Source organism: Archocentrus centrarchus, chromosome 17 (genome assembly GCF_007364275.1).
Source record: "Archocentrus centrarchus isolate MPI-CPG fArcCen1 chromosome 17, fArcCen1, whole genome shotgun sequence".
Lineage (NCBI taxonomy): Eukaryota > Metazoa > Chordata > Actinopteri > Cichliformes > Cichlidae > Archocentrus > Archocentrus centrarchus.
In genome coordinates, this window is record NC_044362.1 from 16,392,619 (window position 1) to 16,417,498 (window position 24,880).

Here is a 24,880-nt window from a genome sequence, read left to right on the forward strand (position 1 = left end):
TTAAAGAGGCAAACAAAGATACCAACCTTGGACTGGACTGTGCTGCCCAGCTATTTGTGATATTGGCTAACTCATGTAACTAATTCAAGTACACTATCAAGTTTGCAAGGTTAGTTTATGATCTCTGTTCTACCCTCTCCTTAGTTTAGATTTCCTTTATATTTTTATTTTATATTAGTTTTTCAAATTCACAAAATCATTTATTTTTGTTTAAATCCATCCAGTATTTACTGGAAACACTGGAACAAGAGATAATTCTTTACTAGGTATTTTGATGATGGTGGCACAGGTGAGTTCTAGCACAAATCTTCCTAATGATCTGATACCTAGTAAGGCCATAACACATATTCAGCACTTACACAGGTCAAATTCAGGAACTCATTGTGCCCCGTCATCCTTACTTTTGGGATTAAAGCCTCTCTTCATATTATAAGACAAGTGGATCCAATTAATGGAAGTAAAATTCTCCACACTGTATAATAGAAACACCAGACATCCCGATGTAATTTTTTTCTTCCTTTTAATTCTCATCCATCAAAATTGCTGATGACTGGTTTTGTGTTAAATTTTATATTAGCAGTACACACTAGAATGACAGGAAACATAAACAAACACACCTAAGTACAGTATCAATCTGAACACGATATTTGAAGTCCAATATTAAAGCATATTCACAATCAGCCTCAAAACTGACTGAATGTATACATAGTATCTATTATACAGTGGTATGCAAAGGTTTGGGCACCCCTTATAATTTTCATGATTTTCCTTTAAAAATCATTGGTTGTTCAGATCACCAATTTCAGTTACATATATCATATAGCAGATGAACACAGTGATATTTGAGAAGTGAAATGAAGTTTATAGGATTTACAGAAAGTGTGCAATAATTATTTAAAAAAAATTAGGCAGGTGCATAAGTTTGGGCACCTCAACAGAAAAATTACATCAATATTTAGCAGATCCTCCTTTTGCAGAAATAACAGCCTCCAAACGCCTCCTATAGCTTCCAATGAGAGTCTGGATTCTCCTTGAAGGTATTCTGGACCACTCTTCTTTCCAAAACATCTCCATTTCAGTCAGGTTTGATGGTTTCCGAGCATGGACAGCCCGCTTTAAATCACATCACAGATTTTCAATAATATTTAGGTCTGGGGACTGAGACTTCTGTGCAAACCACAGTTTGTCCATAACAAACACCGTGTTCGAACACAAGGATGTCCATAAGTGCACATGGCACCAGGACACCCTAGGTCGCAGGTCGATGATCGATTTTGTAATCGTATCATCAGATCTGCGGCCGTATGTTCTGGACACTCGGGTGAAGAGAGGAGCTGAGCTGTCAACTGATCACCACCTGGTGGTGAGTTGGATCAGGTGGCGGGGGGAAGATGCTGGACAGACCTGGCACACCTAAACGTATTGTGAGGGTGCGCTGGGAACGCCTGGCAGAAGCCCCAGTCCGGGAGATCTTCAACTCCCACCTCCGGCAGAACTTCGACAGCATTCCGAGGGAGGCTGAGGACATTGAGTCCGAATGGACCATGTTCCGCACCTCCATTGTTGAGGCGGCTGCTCAGAGCTGTGGCTGCAAGGTGGTTGGTGCCTGTCGTGGTGGTAACCCCCGAACCAGATGGTGGTCACCGGAGGTGAAGGGAGCCATCAAGCTGAAGAAAGAGTCCTATCGGGCTTGGTTAGCCTGTGGGACTCCGGAGGCAGCTGACAGGTATCGACAGGCCAAGCGGAATGCAGCTCGGGTAGTGGCCAAAGCAAAAACTCGGGTGTGGGAGGAGTTCGGTGAGGCTATGGAAAAAGACTTTCGGACGGCATCGAAGCGATTCTGGCAAACCGTCAGGCGACTCAGGAGGGGAAAGCAGTGCTTCACTCCCACTGTTTATAGTGCGGGGGGGGGGGGGGGGGGGGGGTGCTGCTGACTTCAACTGAGGCTATAGTCGGACGGTGGAAGGAATACTTCGAGGACCTTCTGAATCCCACTGACACGCCTTCTGTAGTGGAAGCAGAGTCTGGGGATGAGGGGGATGACTTGACCATCACTGGGGGTGAGGTCACTGAGGTAGTTAAACAACTCCTTGGTGGCAGAGCCCCTGGGGTGGACGAGATTCGCCCTGAGTTCCTGAAGGCTCTGGATGTTGTAGGGCTGTCTTGGTTGACACGCCTCTGCAACATCGCGTGGAGATCTGGGGCAGTGCCATTGGATTGGCAGACCGGGGTGGTGGTCCCCATCTTTAAGAAGGGAGACCGGAGGGTGTGCTCCAACTTTCGGGGGATCACACTCCTCAGCCTCCCCGGTAAGGTCTATGCCAGGGTGCTGGAAAGGAGGGTGCGTCCGTTAGTCGAACCTCGGATTCAGGAGGAACAATGCGGTTTTCGTCCTGGTCGTGGAACGCTGGACCAGCTCTTTATCCTCTCAAGGATATTCGAGTGTGCGTGGGAGTTTGCCCAACCAGTCTTCATGTGCTTTGTGGACTTGGAGAAGGCATTCGACCGTGTTCCTCGGGGTGTTCTTTGGGAGGTTCTGCGGGAGTATGGGGTGTCTGGCCCATTGTTGCGGGCCATTCAGTCCTTGTACAACCACAGTGAGAGCTTGGTCCGTATAGCCGGTAATAAGTCGGATTTGTTTCCTGTGGGTGTTGGACTCCGTCAGGGCTGCCCTTTGTCACCGATTCTGTTCATAATTTTTATGGACAGAATTTCTAGGCATAGCCAGGTGGCGGAAGGCTTCTTCCTTGGTGGCCTCAGAGTCACATCTCTGCTTTTTGCAGATGATGCGGTTCTGTTGGCTTCATCACGGGGGGGGCCTCCAGCTCGCAGTGGAACGGTTCGCAGCCGAGTGTGAAGCGGCTGGCATGAGAATCAGCACCTCTAAGTCTGAGGCCATGGTCCTCAGCCGGAAAAGGGTGGAGTGCCATCTCCGGCTCAGGAACGAGTTCTTGCCTCAAGTGGAGGAGTTTAAGTATCTCGGGGTCTTGTTCACGAGTGATGGGAGAAGGGAACGGGAGATCGACAGGCGGATCGGGGCTGCTTCTGCAGTGATGCGGACGCTGCACCGGTCCGTCGTGGTGAAGAGGGAGCTTAGCGTAAAAGCGGGGCTCCTGATTTACCGGTCGATCTACGTTCCTACCCTCACCTATGGTCACGAGCTTTGGGTAGTGACCGAAAGAATAAGATCGCGAATACAAGCGGCAGAAATGAGTTTCCTTTGAAGGGTGGCTGGCCTCTCCCTTAGAGATAAGGTGAGGAGTGCGGCCATCCGGGAGGGGCTCGGAGTAGAGCCGCTGCTCCTCCACATCGAAAGGAGCCAGTTGAGGTGGCTCGGGCATCTGATTAGGATGCCTCCTGGCCGCCTCCTGGGTGAGGTGTTCCGGGCATGTCCCACCGGGAGGAGGCCCCGTGGTAGACCCAGGACACGCTGGAGAGATTGTGTATCTCGGCTGGCCTGGGAACGCCTTGGGGTCCCTCCGGATGGGCTGGAGGAGGTGGCTGGGGAGAGGGAAGCTTGGGCTTCTCTGCTTAGGCTTCTGCCCCCGCGACCCGGCCCCGGATAAGCGGAAGAAAATGGATGGATGGATGGATGGACAAAATTAGGCAGGTGCATAAGTTTGGGCACCTCAACAGAAAAATTACATCAATATTTAGCAGATCCTCCTTTTGCAGAAATAACAGCCTCCAAACGCCTCCTATAGCTTCCAATGAGAGTCTGGATTCTCCTTGAAGGTATTCTGGACCACTCTTCTTTCCAAAACATCTCCAGTTCAGTCAGGTTTGATGGTTTCCGAGCATGGATAGCCCGCTTTAAATCACATCACAGATTTTCAATAATATTTAGGTCTGGGGACTGAGATGGCCATTCCAGAATGTTGTACTTGTTCCTCTGCATGAATGCCTTAGTAGATTTTGAGCAGTGTTTAGGGTAATTGTCTTGTTGGAGTATCCAGCCCCGGAGCAACTTCAACTTTGTCACTGATTATTGAACATTGTTCTCAAGGAATTGGTGATTCTAACTGGAATCCATGCAACCCTCAACTTTAATAACCCCAGCACCTGCACTGGCCACACACCGCCATGCATACCACCCCTTATGTCCAAATAACTCAATTTTAGCTCCATCAGTACACAGCACCTCTTCCAAAATGAAGCTGGCTTGTCCAAATGTGCTTTAGCAGACCTTAAGCAACTATGTTTGTGGTGTGTGCGCAGAAAAGGCCTCTTCTGCATTATTCTCCCATACAGCCTCTCCTTGTACAAAGTGCGTTGAATAGTTGAACGATGCACAGTGACAGCATCTGCAGCAAGATGATGTTGCAGGTCTTTGGAGCTGCTCTGTGGGTTGACTATCACTGTTCTCACCATCCTTTGCGTCTGCCTATCTGAGATTTTTCTTGGCCTGCCACTTTGGGCCTTAACTAGAACTGTGCCTGTGGTCTTCCATTTCCTCACTATGTTCCTCACAGTGGAAACTGACAGCTGAAATCTCTGAGATAACTTTTTGGATCCTTCCCTTAAACGATGATGTTGAATAATCTTTGTTTTCAGCTCATTGAGAGTTGTTTTGAGGCTCCCATGTTGACACTCTTCAGAGAAGATGCAAAGAGGAGAAACACTTGCAATTGGCAACCTTAACTTTCACATAATTGCATTCGCCTGTGTATGTAGGTCAAGGGTCAATAAGCTTACAAAACAAATTTTGTGTTCCAATAATTAGTGCTAAAGGTATTCAAATCAATAAAACAAGGGTGCCAAAACTTATACACCTGCCTAATTTTGTTTAAATAATTATTCCACACTTTCTGTAAATCCTATAAACTTCATTTCACTCCTGAATATCACTGTGTTCGTCTGCTATATGATATATTTAACTGAAATTGCTGATCCGAACAATCAATGATTTATAAATGAAAAATCATGAAAATTATCAGGGGTACCCAAACCTTTGCATACCACTGTACAAGTGACAAAACATTTAAATCTGGACCTTTAAATACAACAGGTTTGTCCTTTCTTATCAGTACCTGAATATCATACCTAGAGAAAAAACAAAAAAAAACAAACACACACACCTGTTTCAGTGTTAATTACTGACACAATCATCCAGCTGTATAAACATTCAATTACATACACAGCTGCATCCTGGTGAATCAATCCCTTTTCTGAAACTTTAAGTAATAGCTTTGAAAATATGTGAACTATGTTCACCTGTAGTGCAAACAGGAATCCATACTGCATTCTCAGTTGAGGCATAATTACATTTAATGAAGGGCATACACAACTTTAATGAGTACATCAAGAAGGATCCCTGTCCAAAATACATCTCCAATTTAATGTACATGTATTTAATTCTGGACCGGAAATGAGCAGTTTCCCTAAATATATTAATGACAGGTTCAATTAGTTATTTGAAAATCATTTTATTGAATACGGTTATTACTACAATAAAACACAGAAAGAATACCAACACTTTCTAGAGAACAGATTGTTCTTCAGGGTGGGTTTTTGGAGTCGATTCAGTGGTTCAGCCTCGCCATTTGCTCCTGATCCACAGCAGACTTTAAAGCCATAACTGTGTCTGTGGATGAGACACAAACGAATGTAATGCATACTGACCTATTCCTTTCTTTCCCCTAATGCCTAGCTAGGCTATACACTCAATTTAAATGCAAGAAGGTGACTGATTGTCTACATATTTTTGATTAACTTTTAAACAGTATAAAAGATGGACGTAGCCAATGTAATGCAAGTCCATTGAAGCCTCAAGATGACTTTTCATTTCCATCACCATCTTGGTGTTTTGAAACTAGATGTGATGAGAGGGGCGGCTCTGACTGAAACTGCATGCTCACTTGCTAATGACTTGTCAATCACAAGTTGTTAGCCAATTAGGATAAAGATAATCCTTCTTTCTGAAACACCATGACCAAACTTTAGTCACTCTTGGGTCAAATTTAAGTAGACAACAGTAAAATGCCAAGTTCACTCTTTTTGCAGCCCCAGCTATCACCACCTAATCACCATTAAAAAGAATGCAAGTTTAATGCATTTCTTTGTTGGCTTCTTTTATACTGTCTGTGTGGACACTTTTAAACAAAAGCTAGACCTGAGTGAGAAGAGTGGTAAAATTCTGTATGATGTGCAACAATACAATCTAAAACACAGTGCAAGAAGATTTTCTACACTACATATAATAATAAAAAAAACAAAAATATTTTGATTTGTACAAACCAAATAACTTTTTGGAATGATCAATCAGGTCAGAGAGTCCTTCCTCGATGTTGTAGGAAATTTGGTCCATTGCTTGTACAAGGTCGCCCGCCCTCTGAGTGAAAGGTTAAGCAAAACTACTCATTAAAAAAAAATAAATAAAATAAAAAAAAAAAAAAAAAAAAAAAAGACTTTATATCTTGTATGCTGTAAAAACAAGCAAAGTTAAGAAAACTGTACCTTGAGCTCTGAATAAACATTCTCCTCCAGCTCAGTCACCTGAGATATGGCATCATATACACTGGTATCCACAACTGATTCCTACACCACAAAGAACGTGATAAATCAAATCTGAGAAAATTCTATACAGAACATAATGGTCAATATTCTGGGCTCATGGTGAGCAAGCTTACCTCTTCTGAGGAGCTATTCATCGGCTCTTGTGTCTTAGGTGCTTCACAAGCTTTGGAATTACCATTGAGTTCCTTCACTCTGCCAAAGAGTGGAAAATGTATCAAGTGTCATCATACCACACATGACTGAAGATTTCCATTAAAATAAATAAAAATTTAAACTTTATAAAATAAATATAGACCTATTAGCATAACGCAGAGTGTTCATTGTGTATTCACACGAGGCCATGCTTGGAGACACCATAGCAATCTGTGAAATAAGAAAGGAAATTTATTGTGTGGGCTTGTTCAGTGTGGATTTGCATCCATTCACTAAAATGTAACCAGACCACAATATACAGTATATTACTGCCAGACAGAGTTAGCCAAATTTGGTGTTTTAACATACCATGCAGGTCCTGGATTTCTCTCCTATGAAAGAATCCCTGAGGACTTTGGTCAAAGTGCTCATTCGAAAAGGAATGTGATCACTGTTCTTTCCCAGTGAACGGATACACTCCTACAGGATGCAAAAGTGGAAACATCAGTGTTTCGGGTGCTGTGCGTACACATTTAATAGCGATTAAAGACTCTACTTGTTGTGTGTCTGCCTTTTAATCAGCCACAGCTTACCTTGAGAGCCAGTAGGCTGCGGTTGATCTCGGCAGTCTCTACTAAAGTGCTCCGGTCGTTGCTGCTGACATCTGTGCCACGCTCATTGCCAGCCAAATCGACCAGAGAAAACTTGCCATGCAGCGTGGTAGCACGGTCAGTGCGCCGTAGCACAATCTGAAGGATTGCGTGAGAGCGGGAAGAGTTGGCGTTGGCTGAGGTTTGGCCTGATGTTCTAGAAAGAAACATTGAAATACTAACTTAGTCTTAGATTTTAGTTCTGGTACCATTACTAAAGGGAAATTAATATGCTTCAGTACTCTGAGTTACAAAGAAGAATACACAAGGAGATGTCACATTCTTGATACCAAGGTACCTGGACGCACTGCCGATCTGGATCATCTTGATGACCTCCTCAGCCGAGGACACGCAGACCTCTTCCAGGCCCACTACTTGAACCTGTTGTCGGTCATCCTCCAAAACACGGAGCTTGGCCTTCTTATGCAGCAGGTCATACACCTACATTGAAAGGTCTATTTTATTACATGGATTAATTGAAGCTGATTTTCAGGTAAATATATTTTCAATAAATTTCTTCAAATGGGAGTCCCCCTCCTCCTTACCTTGCCGTTGTAAATCTCAAAAAAGCTGACATAGGCAGAGAGATCCAAATTAGCATACTTCCTGTGGTTGAGGTAAGCAAAAACATCCTGGGCTGGAAGTTAAAGACATTATGAGAAAGCGTAGTTTTTATATAAAAAGACCAGCTTAATCAAGCATGAATGTTCTGCAGTTAACGTAGAGTTATTTGCATAAATAGAGGAGAGGTTTTAGACCCTACCTGCTAATGCATAAATTCCTTTGGCACTGTTCTGCTGCTTCCCTGTGAAATCACCTCCCATAGTCTTTAAAAAAAAAAAAAAAAAAAGGCATGAATAAATTCGACATTAGAAAAATCTACTTCAAGACAACTCAAATTCTTACAGCAAACAGGGACTTACATGAGTCTTACCACTTCCCGTCTGGCCATACGCAAAACATGTTGCCATTCCACCTTCAAAAATGGACTGCACCAAAGGTTTAGCTGTGAACCTAACGGGGAAAAAAGAAAAATTTCCATCATAATTTTAAAACATTAGTAACATTAACATAAGGACTATTAAAGCATGTATAAAAAGTATACACAGAATGTCCAGCATTGTTCTGATCAATATTCCAGATGAAAAAAAAAAAAAAAAAACCAAAAACCAAAAAACAAACAAACAAACAAAAAAAAAAAACCCAAAAGAACAACAAGAAAACTCTTATGCACTACAATATTTAATAATTTGCTTTTGGGAGCAACAAATCAGTGAAGAACTGGGGCAAAAAACACCCGTCGCTCTGCATTACCACGGTCCATTTTTCTATTTTAAGTAACAGCAACCTTGATTTTGATCCCAGTGACCCCATTTACAACCCCAACCTTGCTTTGGTCATATTATGTTATAGAATTTGGTAAGCATAGGCAAAAAGGTTCTCAAGTTATTGAGCGAACACTTCAACAGATGTCAAACGCCATGGGTGTTCACATAATATGTCTTTTGATGGTTGTATAATAAAAACTTGATTAAACTGGTAAACAGTCCATGTTATTAAGAAAAACTACAATCAGAGCCAATGTTGGTATACTTAAAGAACAAATGAGCTAGTTACTTGTAGACCAGTTCATTGGTGGCAGTCTCATCAAAGGAGTAGTCAAAGTGGAAGACTTGGTTGTCCAAATACTTTGTAAGGTCCACCTTTTGTTTTGGCTCATGGACCAATAACGCACCTTTCCCAGGTACTGACACCACATCAATCTCCTTCTTATTAACCTCTGGAACACAGAAAAATCCCAAAGTTAGCATATAAAACTGTCAACTATTTTCTCCCCATTAATTGCTTGCTTATATTCAGATGATATAGAACAGACCATCTACACATTATTTCTGACCTACCCTGCTTGTTAAGAGGCCTCTTCCGAACACACACACAAATCCTTTGGGGCTCAATCTAAAAAAGTAAGAGATGTGCGAAGAAAGAAAGAAAAAAAAAATAAATAAATAATGTGTGTGCGCGCTTCAAACTGCTAATCCATAAAACTTTCCACATGAAACACGGTTTGTAAATCCACACCTACCAGGTCAGTAGCTGATAAGGGCGTGATTTCCAAAGTCTCTCTGAAATCTTGGATCATCTCATAGAACTTCTGGTTGGGTCGGGAAGCTTCTAGAAACTGTAAGGACAGGCAAACAAAGGTATTATACCTAAAATAAGTCGTTTTTGATCATGCCTAAAACATTAGAAGTATTTAAAAGAGATAAATAGCAGAATGGGTAAAGAAGTCTTTCACCTTTCCCCTTTTGGTCTGCATGTCAAGGGGCTTCATAACATAAGAGAGTCTTTTATTGCTTTTGTTTAACTCTGTCGGAGCCACAGATTTTCTTCTGCCTGAAATGTGAAGAAATAATGCACAATTTTTTTTAAAAACATTAACACTTTATACCATCTGCCACAGCAATATGTAGCGCTCTTGCTCTCCTTCCATAGGATTCGAGTAGGAGATGTGACCAAAAAGTTCAAAAAGTAATATTCCTTTCTACTTGTGCCTCTGCAGTTGGCACTCAGTCTCATGTAATGGGTCAAAACATCAATCCTTCAGCTTGACTTTCATTTTCAGGAAGTGGGCAAAGTCACAGGGAGGCAAATATGGTTAACGATGATGTGCTGTCGCTGCTCGTCTACCGAAAACTGCCATAGGGGTTGTAGTCAGACCTCCAGTTATCATCACCAGCAATCATCTCCCTACATAAAATTTAGGTTAGATTGGAAGAGATGTTGCTGTTTGTTCTCCACGCAAGTTTGAGGTCTGGGATGAAATCGTGTAATGCACACTGCAGGCGGTCAGCACATGACTTTCAGAAAGATCTAAAACCAGTTACCACGCTGGAAGTTGCCTGGCTGTTCACAAGATGGTGATTTTGAAAGAGAGCTTAACCAAATATAAATTTATAAATCAGGTAAACCCCCCCAGTTTTACGAGCGTGTTCTTAGAGCTTTGTGATCACAACTCACGTACCAAAAAAAAAAAAAAATAAATAAATAAATAAATAAAATTCCACTGGTTTTCCATATCACATTAATAAAATTTGTTACGGACCTCTGGCTGTGGACGGAGGAGGCATTTTCTCAGGTTCGTTTTCCTTTATGGCCTCATGAACAAAAGGCTGCAGAGTCGCTGGTTTGGCATCTTTCTTTTTACGCTGCTGATTAGGAATTGCTAGATGACAAAAGAAAAGGAGGAAAAAAAAATATATATATATATCACATTGACCAGACAAAGAAAACACCAAAAGATTCATTCATACAAGTAAAATATTTCAAAACAGGGTGTATCAAAAAGAATCATCTGATTTCAAAGTGCTTTAATTCTGCAGCTGTTCACCGGTAATGATCAAAACATGTACTATTAGAAAGAGGGGACCTGACTCTGTTAAGGCGCCTCACCTTCCAGCAACTGCAAAACTGCATAATAGCAGTGGCTGCAGTGACTCCAGACATGCTCACAAAAGTATGGGACGAGTTTGATCACCATATGGACATATGCTGTGCGTCTGGATGCCCTGTGTATTCTTATTGATATATGTGCAGCAAATGCATATAGGTGTGATGTACTGTCAATGGTCATCAAAAATGACATTTCAATGTTAAATGAAACACATACACTGCTCTCATTAGTCAGTCTTATGCATTTTAGAAAATCTTCCAGTTTTCAAAAGATCATGACCAACCTGAGTTTGTGAGGACAGATGATGGAGGGAGATCAGGATATATGGTTTCTGGGTTAGCTGAAGACGATCCAGGGTCAGTCTCAACCACAGAAACAGAAGCCGGGGCCTGGAACATACACGTCTGCCGGGCCTGAGACCGAGTGGCAACTGAAAGAGAAAAAATTCCAAGTCAAACAGCTGCAATGCGAGTTTGAGCATCTTAGACGAATTATTGCCATCATTATTATTATTCTGGAATAATCCAGCCTCTGGCTTGGGCGGGATTCTAGAAGACTGTAGTCTGACAAGCTAAGCTTACCACCTAATTTCCTAAGACAGAACAACCCAAATTAGACATCCAGAGTGGTAGAGAAGTGAGTTTCTAGTGAATAACAAAGACATGAAACACTAATGTGTTGTGTGGTGATTCCACAGAAATCTCAGTAAATTTAAAAAATAAAAAAGGAGGGCATTGTACTTGTACAGTCTGATCAATCAGTGATAATAATCAGCACTCCTTTTTTATCTTTCAGTTCTTTAGAGTGTGACACTTTTCACCCCAGCTAGAATTTAGGGATCAACAGACAAAAACAGATGCTTCTGCATGCGCATATATAATTACCCAATATCTAAGGGTGTTGGATTTGCATTTCTTGTGTTATCATTAATCTAGTGCATGTCTAACACATTAGCAGAGATCAGCTGTTGCAGGACTGCCACTCTTTGCCCTTGCACCCATAAACAAAATAGGAGCGATTTGCTTTAACAAGAAACATGCACGCCATGCCGACCTGACTCGTGACCCTTGGTGGCTGCTGGAGCAGAGGCTTTTGGAAGGAAACAAGCCATTAGGTGACAATACTTAACATTTATGTCTCACATACACAAAGAGTCAACATTATTTACATACAGAAGGCAGGCGCAGGAATCCTGGATGAGCGCAGTCGACCCTCATATTTCTACAGAAGAGAAACAGGAAGAAAACGGGAAACTGCTCAACCCATCAGTCATTTAGCTTCCTTATAAGAAGTCATGGTTGAGTACACAAGTTATTAGTTGGGATGTGCGTAACTAATTGACTAGATGTCTAATCGTCGCTATGGTCACTTGTCGGTGCCAGAAGTACTAGTCGGTTAACCTAAATAAGATTTTAATGGCTGCCCAGTGCCGGTCTTGTGTGAAATTCTGTTCCCCTGTGTTGGGAGCGCGCAGCCAGAGATGCGGATTGGACAGTCTTCACGGCGCTTCTGATCGATTTCTCTGTAAAAGTCTTTTACAGTGTTTATTCCTCTCATCAAGGACAAGAACTCCTGTGGGGGGACCAGATATTTCAGCCATCCAAAATATTCTGTTACCCCTCCATAACATGGGAACAAATTAATTTACCAGCAAGTTTTTACAGTGTTGTTTTACCAATAGATTGATCAGAAGCACCGTGAAGAGAGTCAGATCCGCTTTTCTCTGGCTGCAGTGTGCGCTCCTGACACAGTGGAAACAGATTTTCACAGGGGAAACATAATTTCGCACAAGACCTCCACACAAGTCGCAATTTTTTTCGTTTTACTCGTATTATTTTCTCGTAGTTTAATGACACGTAAACATCGTTTGCAGTATGCGTTTTCATATATTTAACATCAATATAAGTTTTTTTTTTCTTCATTGTCTGTTTGGAGTGTAATGTGCAGTGTTCATAATGCACAATGTGCACAGTTAAGCAGCATGCAACCTTATACCTCCGAACGTGTCGAACGCGACACAGCATATTTCAAAAGTGTCACCGTTCGCGGACTTCCGGCAACAAAAACCATAATACCGGAGTTACAGTAAAAAGCCAGCTGATCAAAGTTCCTTTGATACTCCGATACTCTATGTCTTAACCAGCTGTTTGCCGCTAATAAGGGCAAGTAACCTGCGCTTCAGCGGCAATCGCCTGGAGTTAAAGTACAATTCATTATTGAAAAATGCGATTAATGGTTTCAAATGTCTTTGTTCAGACAGTTTTTGACATTGTCCAACAGTCCTAAAATTGAACTTGATCCGAGTGTTTCTTAGTTTAGACTAGTTGGTTAGCCTATTTTTTGCTTGTTAAGTCGACTAAGAAATTAGTCGCCAGGAACCTCCCTAGTTATTAGAGCATCATTCTGCATATAGTTGCATCAATCAGTAAAAAAATAGACAGCTTTCCAAATTATTTAAAAAAGGGAAACACTAATATTTTGAGGTGCAATCAAAAAAGTTCTTTATCACCTATAAAAACACCCAATATGAATTAAGCCACTATCCCTCTCAAGGTCATCCACTTGTATTCATTGCATCTAACAGAGGTTTGATCCACAAAGCCTTCATTTTGTCTGTAAGACAATAGAACTTGCTGCTAACAGGCTGCCTGTGGGAGACTAACTCATGGTGCACAATCCTGTGAATGGCTAAAAACAAACAAACAAAACAAAAAAACAACACAAAACGTTGAGCATGTTCCTGACCCATTATGTGCCTTACTCAGGATTGGAGAATGCAGGCTTGTCATCAGTGATAATCCTCTATATGGAAAGTGATTCAGCAAGCTTAAATTAAGAGTTCTGCTGAAAGTGGTGTACTATTTAAATTTTGGGTGATTTTTGCTTTTCAAAGGCACATTTGTTACTTTTTGACTGCACATCATATAGCACAAGACTTGTGCTGAACATTCAAATTCAACTGACATATCTTTTACTGAAACAAGAGTCAACACAATCATAGGAGCAAATAAACAAGGAATAATCCCAACTTCCTTGCTAAATTAAAAAAAAAAAAAAAAAAAAAAAAAAAAAAAAAAGTAGACTAGAACTTACCTTTTCTGGAGCAGGAGTGGGTGGGTCAGGATTTTTGCTGGTGATTGCATTTATATGGTCCAAAAGCTCTGGATTGAGTGTGCACAACTCACTCAGTTCAATCTAAAACACAATAATAAAGAGACACATTGAGTATATAGGATTTTTATGTATGCCTGCTGGATATTATCTCAGTTATGACATTACTGACCCCCTTTCCACGGCAGATGTTCCTCTCGTGCCATTCGACCATAACCGTGGAATTGTCAACGGATTTCACAGAAGCCGAATGAACTCGACCTAGTTAATACACACAGCATTTCTGAGCTAAACTCACCGCACAAATATAGTAAGAATGTCTTAACATCAACGTGAACTCACCATCACTACGGCTGATCTGTACAGAAAGTCCGACAAGAAGTCTGGACAGGTTATTCTCCATTTTCCCAACTTATTGGTCTGCTGTACGATTAACGTAACGTTAGCGTATTAAGAAGTCAACTCGCTCTCTGTCAGGTTTGTTGTGGTCGCCTTTTCATCAAAACGTGAACTATTACGAAACCAACCCGTTAGTCGTTTCTATTTGTTTATTTCTCGTTTCTTTCCAGACAAAAATCACACTTACCTTCGGCAGTGCCAAACTTAACACCGCCCAGAATTCAAACTAGCGTTATAGCCGAGTATTTAAGAATCTGATTGGACCACGTCACTTCATAGGGACTGGCGTTCTTCTTCTATGGATTTTTTGAACATCTTTTTTGGGTAACATCCAAATTGATATTATACCGCCACCTCCCGGACAAATTAGGAACGAACCTGTACGAGTGGAAGAACTTCAACAAGACAAGCTCAGTAAGACGTGGTTGACGTTATTGAAATGTTGCATTTTATCCACAAAACCAAAAAAAAAAAAAAAAACAGCAAACAGCATATATTTTAACAGGCAAGTGCTTCGTACATTGTACAATATCGTTAGCCTAATAGCATAATTGCCTAAGTCATATTTTGGCCAAAATTGAGATATCTATCTAAATGAATCTACACTGTTAGCAGAGTAGAATTAGGTAGGTATCTCAAAATATGACTTAGGCAATTATGCTATTAGGGTAACGATATGTGTTTAAAAATCTCTCTCTCTCTCTCTCTCTCTCTCTCTCTCTCTCTCTCTCTCTCTCTCTCTCTCTATATATATATATATATATATATATATATATATATATATATATATATATATATATATATATATATATATATATATATATATAGAGAGAGAGAGAGAGAGAGAGAGAGAGAGACATATTGTACAATGTAAAATATATACGATGTACAATAAAAGGAATTCAATAATCAAAAGTTAAAATGCCCAAATACTTGATCTTTTTCTTGAATCCAACTACACTGCTGGCCAAAAAAAAAAAAAATCGCCACCTGGATTTAACTAAGCAAATAGGTACGAGCCTCCTATTGGATAATTACTGCATGGGCGATTATCTTTCAGCTGGCAACAAGTTATTTAACCCCAACTGGTGCAATGAGTTGCTTCTCATTTCTTAAACAACCATGTCGTGGAAAAGATGTCAGTCTGTTTGAGAAGGGTCAAATCATTGGCATGCATCAAGCAGAGAAAATATCTAAGGAGATTGCAGAAATGACTAAAATTGGGTTAAGAACTGTCCAACGCATTATTAAAAACAGGAAGGATAGTGGGGACCCATCGTCTTCGAGGAAGAAATGTGGCCAGAAAAAAATCCTGAATAATCGTGATCGGTGATCACTTAAACGTTTGGGGAAATCAAATCAAAGAAAAATAACAGTAGCACTCAGGGCTATGTTTAATAGTGAAAGTAAGAGCATTTCCACACACACAATGCGAAGGGAACTCAAGGGACTGGGACTGAACAGCTGTGTAGCCTTAAGAAAATCACTAATCCGTGAGGCTAACTGGAAAATAAGGCTTCACTTTGCTAGGTAGCATAAAGATTGGACTCTGGAGCAATGGAAGAAGGTCATGTGGTCTGAGTCCAGATTTACCCTGTTCCAGAGTGATGGGCGCATCAGGGTAAGAAGAGAGGCAGGTGAAGTGATGCACCCATCATGCCTAGTGCCCGCTGTACAACCCTGTGCTATGATCTGGGGTGCAGTTGGTCAGGTCTAGGTTCAGCAACATTATGTGCTCAAAGAATGAGGTCAGCTGACTGCCTGAATATACTGAATGACCAGGTTATTCCATCAATGGATTTTTTTCTTCCCTAATGGCACGGACATATTCCAAGATGACAATGCCAGGATTCATCAGGCTCGAATTGTGAAAGAGTGGTTCTGGGAGCGTGAGACATCATTTTCACACATGGATTGGCCACCACAGAGTCCAGACCTCAACCTCAATGAGAATCTTTGGGATGTGTTGGAGAAGGCTTTGCGCAGTGGTCAGAATCTGCCATCATCACAGCAAGATCTTGGTGAAAAATTAATGCAACACTGGATGGAAATAAATCTTGTGACATTGCAGAAGCTTATTGAACCAATGCCACAGTGAATGCATGCTGTAATCAAAGCTAAAGGCGGTCCAACGAAATATTAGTGTGTGACTTTTGTTTTTGGTGGTGACTTTTTTTTCGGCCAGGCAGTGTAAATAATATAAATAGAATTATATTGTGCTGTCTTCACAGGACTACTGTACAGCTGTGTGAAAAAGTAAGTACAACCCAAAATTCAATAGCTTGAAGAACCACCTTTAGAATGAATAACTTTCTGTGTGACTTCATTAGTTTCTCATATCGTTGCGGAGGAAGTTTGGCCCTTTTATTCACAACGTTGCCTCAGTTAATTTTTTCTGCACATTTGTTTATACACAGCTCTCTTAAGATTCTATCACAGGATTCAATCAGATTGAGGTCTGGACAGGACCACTGCAACACGGTGATTTTCTTTTTCAGTCATTCTGTTGTAGATTTGCTGCTGTGCTTGGGATCAATGTTATAATATTGGCCAATCTTTTGCTATTGGACAGATGGCCTCCCATTTGACTCTAGAATACTTTGGCATACAGAGGACTTTGTGGTCGACTCAATGACCGCAAGGTGCCCAGGTCCTGTGGCTGCAAAACAACCTCAAATCATCACCCCTCCACCACCGTGCACAACAGTTCGTATGACATGTTCATGCTGATATGTTGTGTTTGTTTTTTACCAAACATGGAACTGTACATTATGACCAAGTCTTGTGGTTTGTTCAGATGCAGCTTTGCAAACCTAAGCCATGCTGTCATGTTCTTTTTAGAGAGAAGAGACTTTCTACTGGCAACCTTTCCAAACAAGCCAAACTTGTTCAGTCTTTTTCTAATTGTACTGTCATGAACTTTAACATTTAACATGCTAACTGAGGACTCTAGAGTCTGAGAAGTAGCTCTTGTTTTTTTTGTTTTTGTTTTTGTTTCTTTGTTTGTTTTTTTGCAGTTTCTCTGAGCATTGCACGGTCTGATCTTAGGGTGAATTTGCTGGGACGTCCACTCCTAGGACGACTGTGGCACACCTGAATGCTCCAGACCAGCAAACTGCAGAAACATCTATTTTCATAGATATTGCCCACACTTGCAGGTCACATGCATTTGATTAGCAGCGCCTGGGTGTTACTTACCCTCTTAATTCCTATGGAAGGAGTAGGAGTGTACTTAGTTTTTCAGAGGACTGTATCCACCTATACAGTCCTCTACCTTTCTGGTAGAAAGCCCAGAGGGCAAGACCAATTAGAAGTCACTGTGAGATGTGACATTAAAAATTGTGACAGATAACACACGGATGCACTGATGAATTCACAGTTGCTACATTATGGAATAATTAGACTTTCAGCAGTACATCTTAGTGCTATGACACAGTGATTTTGTTATGCTTAACATGAACAGTCTAACAACAGTCCAGTTTCTCAGTGAGAGGCTATATTTAATTTAAAAGGATACTGACATATCACAACAACACTGTCACCAAATGCAACTCTTTCAATATTACATTTTCAGATATGTCTGTGATTTGAAACTTCAAACACATTCCCGATTATTCCAATAGCGATGCCCAAATGTGCTAAAAGCTGATCTATTTAGCCTATTGCATTTCATGCTTGCGACCACAAGAATTCCGTGTTTATCCACACGCTCCCTCTCTTCTCACACCCACTGCAAACCAGGCACAACATTTCAGTCCCCATTACATCAACAATCAGAGACAGCTGGAGAATGACCCATAATGCAGTTCAGCCTTGCCTTCAGCATGGGAGGCTTCCCATTTTTTCCGCTTTTCTTTTTTTGCCCCCTTAGCCTCCCCACTATGTGCCCACACCCTCTCAGCCTCCAAACCTAACTATACACAAGCTAGACTTATGTATACACATTCTCCATGAGCGAACACTGACACATGACAAATCAAAGCTCTAATAAACAGCTTGCGCTGAACAATTTCCCCCCACCACCAAAGGATGAAAAATAAACAAATCCCTGTCAGTGGGCTGTCCAGGCCATTTGGTAGGTCTGTCTGTCGATGACTGGGTGGCCCAGGGTTGCTTGGTGTGAGGCCTGGGATGGAGCCACAACTGTTTCCTGTGGGCAGCCCAACCCCCAGAACCTCTCCACAACTGGCTTAGTGGGTGGTATTCCCCTCCTCCTTTTTTTTTTCTCCTCTCATCCCCTAAAACCTCTACACCCTCCTCCCTGCTCTCTCTCCTCTCCAAGCAATCCTTCTTTCCCCTTTTCGTCCCGTTACTCAGTCAGTCCATCCATTCTCACAGCTGTAGTCCTCAGCTCAACACTTCCCCAGTGTCCTCAAGTGGACGGAGTAAGATAAGCAAAAATGTAAAGTTCAGTGCATAAAGAAATCTTGTCTCAGTGTGCACTTGGTCCAAGTATACCCTCATCATTTATTTAAATAAATGTCACAAAGAGGTGATTTTTACCTGATTACAAAAAGATTTGATAACTACAAACACGGTTTTTTGTGGACGCTGTTGAAGTAACACGTCCTCATCCGCATTTTTCTCTTTTTAATAGATATCTTTAAAATCACAACACATTATTGAGCTTGAGCTGTTTTGCAAAGAAGAATGGGCAAAAATTTCAGTCACTAGATGTGCAAAGCTGGTGGAGGCATACCCTAAAAGACTTGCAGCTGTAATTGCAGCAAAAGGTGGTTCCACAAAGTATTGACTCAGGGGGCTGAATACTTTTGCACACTGCACTTTTCAGTTTTTTATTTGTAAAAAATGTTTATAATTTTCGTTCCACTTCATAATTTTATACCACTTTGTGTTGGTCTTTCACATTTAATTCCACTGAAATATATTTATGTTTGTGGTTGTAATGTGACAAAATATGGAAAAGTTCAATATACACTGTGTGTATGTGTATATATATATATATATATATATATATATATATATATATATATATATATATATATATATATTGTGTGTGCGCGAATTTATTTGTCGTTATTTCTTGGCTTTGTGCTATGGAGAATGTGTTGCACATGTTGCAGAGACTCTGGGGTGGGCTTTACCTCAGCTAGCTCTGTTCCACATTTGTTTGTTCATACTGATAGGGGTTCAATACTTGGCCGACAAACACTAGAGAAAACAAAACAAAATTGGAAATTGGCTTTTTGAGTTCAAGCCTTCTTTTTCAAACACACTCCCTCTTGGTCTCAACGCTGTCGTGCCGTGTGAAGATCACAGTGACTGAAACGACTCAGCAGCATTTTTAGGTGCTGGTTTCTCACTGTGGATTGTTGGTGGCACTTGATCTGAAGAAGAATGCAGTCTTGTATCTGTTGGCCATGCGTCTGTTTAACCGCTCCCCCTTTTCCACTCGTCCAAAAGCATATTTTCTCAGTGTAGAGAAAATTGGCAGAGGCCATAGCTCTGTTCCCCTATACAGACTAAATAAACATGCTCGTGCATACTGTACGTGAGCTGAGCACACTTACAAACCACCCAGGAAGGCTGACAGATGAGCACTGGTACAGTGAGAGGAACAAAGGAGGAAAAACTAAACTACTTTTTCTTGTACTCCATTCTTTCTGTTTTGTATGGTTTCAATAGAAATAATTAATCTGTAACCCTTCACCAAACCTTTCATCAATATGAAATTAGGCCTTTAGAATAAATTCAGCATTTGGGTGTAAGCTGTTGGCGAGCATTAGCCCCCCCCCCCAAATATACTGCAGACTTTAATTCTGTGACAGCTTTGTAGTGATGCTGAAATACAGACCAGTGAGACAGTAAGTAGTGCACATACAGACCAGTGAGACAGTAAGTAGTGCACTTGTGATTTTCTATAATCATTTCTATAAAGTTTGGTTTTATCACATGCTTTGCACCTCACATATCTTTCTAAATATTTCCTAAATATTTGGGGTCTGTATTGCATTTTACAACATGACCAGCAGAGAGCAATGTAACTACAAACAGAACTGGCGTCATGCAGTCAGGTACAGCTAACTGTGGACTCTGCAATGAGAGCGCTAACAGGACTAAAAATCCAGTATTAGAATGCAGATTTTGTCTTTTCCATTGCAGAGGTTCCAGTTGGTATGCATTGTTTCATAACTAAACCCACTGCGCATCCATAGGGGATTTAAATCTCCTCAAGCCAGAGAGCTAAATGGAGTAAATGCTGAGTGCAACTGGAACATTCACTCATTAAAGCATATTAGTATTCTTGGCATGTGGAGATCCACTAAAACATGCCAGTGACCCATTTTTTTGTTCCCAGCCCATCATTTTAGAAAGGCTGCCATAAGGACTGAGCTTTCTCTTTAACCACATCATTTCAAGCTTCGCTCACCTTTGAGCTCTGCGCCACACTGACCCAGCCCCACGCCTGCAGCCACAGTTTTCCCAGCAGGGAAATGTATATTGGTTTCTTCAACAATAATTTTGTTGATATATTTGGGCTCAGTAGTAAACGTGCACAGCATAGTACCCGCAGTTACAGTAACACTGTGGGTATGAGTTTTCTGTTTAAAGGTTGGGTAGTGTCACACAAATGAAATGATCAGTTTCATATATATATATATATATATATATATATATATATATATATATATATATATATATATATATATATATATATATACTGTGTATTAAGGTGCTCATTAGCCAAAGTTTGATGAGGTGTGTGTTTTCACACAGAATCGATATATGAATGTCATTATGGTGATGTGGTTAGAATGTCTGTACCCTGACTTCCTGTATGAAACACCTATGGCAGCTAGGTAACAGTACTGACATATGACCACAGCCTATCTGTGGGCATCATGTAAGTTTAATGTAAGCATAAATCACACCATGAATTGCATCACTGGATCCATCTTTGCAAGTTTTCATAAATTTATATATTTTTTTTTTGTATCAAAAGGTGGGCACATTGTAGTCATGAAAGGATGGATACTGTCAGTACAGATAGGCTGTGGTGTTTAAATGATGGTTTTAAGGGGCTCAAAGTAAAGAAACTGCCAGCCTGAATCCTTGATACAAGGTAGGATGGATCCATGCTTTTCATGTTGTTTTTGCTAAATTCTGACCCTAACATCTGAATGTCACAGGATGGTAGACAAGGCAATGTTTTTCCAGTATTTCTCTTGTCCAATTTTGGTAAGCCCATGTGAATTGTAGCCTCAATTTCCTGTTCTTAGTTCACAGGAGTGGTACCTGGTGTGGTCTTCTGCTGCTGTAGCCCATTTGCTTCAAGACTTGATGTATTGTGTGCTCTGAGATGCTCTTCTGCATACCATGTCTTCCTGTCAGCTCAAACTAGTCTGGCCATTCTCCTCTGACCTCTGGCATCAACAATGCATTTTCACCCAGAAAACTGCTGCTCACTGGATATTTTCTGTTTTTGGGCCATTTTCTGTAAAACTCTAGAGATGGTTGTGTGGGAAAATCCCAGCAGAGCAATACGCTCATCTGACGCCAACAAGCACGCCGCGTTCTAAGTCACTTGAATCACCTTTCTTCCTCATTCCCATGCTCAGTGTGAATATCCTAAATATCCTCACTCTATATGTTGGAGAATTTAAACACAAAAGACATTGTGACTGTGAGATACAGTATGGAAATACCATTAATTCCATTGCTTTACACACGCAGAGCCTCACACATACTATAAGTTAATAGTGCCACTTGCGGTTCCTCAGCTTCTCCATTTGGTCAGTAATTAGTCCACAGGGCCACTCTGCTGCTCACCAGTTCCCTGTTGGTTTTCATTAGTTTCCAAACTTAAAGTAAACTACAGAAAGCAGAAAAGCTATCTGAGAAAAAAAAAAAAGGGGGGGGGGGGGTGCAAAATAAGCATTCCATCTTAATGTAAATCTGCCCACTGAAACTTTAATGGGAGATTAAATGTATCTGAAACAAAGTTTTATCCATGACTGTGAAATTAGCCCATAAATTCTATTCCTGAGTTCAGTCAGCTTCTTTATATATAAACTGTAAAGACTGAAATACAGCAGGCCTCCATACGACCTCTTTAAGGGAACACCAATCGAAACCACAAACCATGAATAGCACAGAAATGTGTTAGTGTGCTTTTGAAATTAATCCTTAAACCCCACCAGTGTTTCTTTCTTGTTTTTTTTCTCCTTTTTGTTTTTTACAGGAGCCAACAGTGAAGGCATGTTTGCTTGCATATTGCAGGGTACAGCATATGGACCCCCAAAGTGCTCAAAGAAAAGCTACACCTACACACAGAGCTTTATGGCCTACTTCCAAAACCACAGCGATGGGCTGCACTGCGAAAGTTTCCAGAATATCAACTTAATTTTTGTGTTTTACGAAATTCCCCAAAAGAGAGCTAAATCTGCCCGTTCCACGAGATAATTGCAAAAGGATGACAGATGAAGTAATGTTACCAAACTAGAAGATCACTTGTTTTAAGAAAAAGAAATCAGATAATGAGATAAAGATTTCCTTTCCAGTGCTCCAAGTCCACACACAAAGATGATAATTTAGGAATTAAAGCTCAGAATGAGCTCTTCATCAAGGGTTGTAAATCTCACTGAGCACAGATGATTTTTTTTTTTTTTTTTTGCCTCTATTGTTTTAAAAACAAAATGACTAGTTTCGGTTGCATATTCTCTGTCAAACTTTCTCTGACTTGTGATATGTGATGTCTTGTTTGCAACAGCCCTTGTTTTGAGACAAACAGAAACCCCTAGTTAGCATATGCAAGACAGATGAACGGGCAAAGAAAAAAAAAGCTGAAGCTCAAATTTCATTAAAAAAAAAAAAGTTAAAGAAACCACATTGCTGGCCACACTGTGAGCTCTGAAGTGTGTTTAAGATATGTTGCAGCAAACTTTGGTTTATTATCAAAAATGGAACCAACATTTTTACCTTATGATGACACAATCATTTTGATATTGTCTAACGAGGCAAATAATTATATTTGCATTACTTTTATGTGACTAACATTTTTATAATGTATTCTTGCTTTGTCCAAGCCATAATTGTTATCATTAAGTGATGCACTTAACTACTTCAGTCCTATAATAAGCTACCTACACTTCAGTGTTAGTTTTATAGTTAATGTGTTAATGCCATTGTTTGCCTTTTCTATTGCACAGACAATGATTTGGCAGACCCTAAGACAAACGATATTGAAAAACCACGCTCATGCATGGTGTCAATTATAGTTTATCATCTGGTTTGCCTAACTTTCTGTAGTTAGTCTCTGCCTTATTGCTCCCCAGCCTGCCCCAGTCCTCCTCCTCCTCTTCTCCTCTTCACCACATGAAATGGCTGTCTGTGCCAGCCTAGCGCTGAGCCTTCATTAGCTTTTACTACCCCACTTGGATGTGTTTAGCTTTGCTCTCTTTCTCTCCCACTCTGTGTGTCTGTGTGTGTGTGCGTGTCTCACCCTCTGTATGTGTCTGTGTCGGCGTATGTTTAATTACCAACCCCCCGCCCTCCCTTTGGAGTACCCCTCAATGCCATGCCACCATATCATTACACTGTGGATGCAATTTAAACTTCAGTCACACATACAGACACACCAGCATACCCTGGCCGGCCTGCAAATTGCAAAGAGGAGACAGTGGGGCACTGTAGAGAGCTGCTTTAGCTCCTTTATTCTCCCCTAAAATGGAGTTCTCAAATGGAAACACACATGCACAAAGGAAGTGATGTAGAGAAGGAAAGAGTACATGAAAAACATCAGAGAAATTGCTGTGCCAGAGAATACTACAGCACATCACATCAGGGCTGATCCACAACTACGTCTGGCGTTCATACTGTTATTGTTTGAACCAAACAAATCACTTATAAACACAAGGCCTCTGCCTTACGAGGCTCATATTTAGGCCCTTCTGTAAACAGCAAAGCACAGAATGAATCAATTAAAAGGGCATTACGCTGGTTCCTGTTTATTTAAAACATGTTTACACTATATGGGCCCTCCCGCCTGTCTGCATGATTGCCTGGAACTTAGCATTCCTCCACCTCCTCCTCCTGCCATCCCTCGATGGGCCCGGTCACGGCCAAGGTATACCAAATACACACACACACACACACACACACACGGGGCATAGATTACTAACACATTTGTTATGTTGAAGAGCGTTTTCAGTAAATATTGATCTCGTTCTTCCTCTGTTTCTGTGAGAGATGATTAGAAGAACTCAGTCGGAGCAGCAGTCCGCTACAGTGTGCAATCACTGTGCAGGAACACACATAAATACATTCAGCAGCAGAGAAACTCAAACCTGAAAGGAGCATTTTGTTTCAGAAGGGTGAGTAACTACGTATATAAGTGGAACAACATGTTCTTCGATTCATTGAACATATTATTAAGGAAAATATTGCCAACAACCACAATATTGCCACAAATATTGGTTTGAAATATTAATGTTAGTGATCTCTTAAGGGCCACCAAGCTGCTGGTGACCGCAAACCATAACTTTTGGTTCGGAAAACTGAAACCAACGCAGAAGTGCCTTAAATCTGCATTCTAGCTGAGGGCCACCAGATGGCGATAGCTGTGGTTACAAAAAGGCTTCCGGTCCTATAGACGTCTATG

The 24,880-nt window shown here is 40.9% G+C and overlaps 1 protein-coding gene across 3 annotated transcripts; it reads right to left on the reverse strand.

Annotated features, from left to right (window-relative positions):
• Nucleotides 1-5,243: 5,243 nt before the first annotated feature.
• On the reverse strand, nucleotides 5,244-14,540 carry kif2c (kinesin family member 2C). Of its 3 annotated transcripts, XM_030752022.1 has the most exons (23): nucleotides 14,447-14,540; nucleotides 14,203-14,371; nucleotides 14,033-14,121; nucleotides 13,843-13,944; nucleotides 11,922-11,970; nucleotides 11,803-11,838; nucleotides 11,033-11,179; nucleotides 10,402-10,521; nucleotides 9,595-9,692; nucleotides 9,382-9,477; nucleotides 9,200-9,254; nucleotides 8,916-9,078; nucleotides 8,222-8,312; nucleotides 8,062-8,125; nucleotides 7,844-7,935; nucleotides 7,597-7,739; nucleotides 7,242-7,455; nucleotides 7,018-7,128; nucleotides 6,812-6,879; nucleotides 6,630-6,708; nucleotides 6,457-6,537; nucleotides 6,238-6,331; nucleotides 5,244-5,584 (listed from the first exon to the last, which is right to left on the reverse strand). In XM_030752022.1, the coding sequence occupies exons 2-23, from the start codon at nucleotides 14,261-14,263 to the stop codon at nucleotides 5,523-5,525; spliced, it is 2,115 nt and encodes a 704-aa protein (XP_030607882.1). In that variant the 5' UTR covers nucleotides 14,264-14,371; nucleotides 14,447-14,540; the 3' UTR covers nucleotides 5,244-5,522. The 3 variants fall into 3 exon arrangements, with proteins under 3 accessions (XP_030607882.1, XP_030607884.1, XP_030607883.1); XM_030752024.1 differs by lacking the exon at nucleotides 14,203-14,371 and having other exon boundaries at nucleotides 14,447-14,538; XM_030752023.1 differs by lacking the exon at nucleotides 11,803-11,838 and having other exon boundaries at nucleotides 14,203-14,496.
• Nucleotides 14,541-24,880: the final 10,340 nt, after the last annotated feature.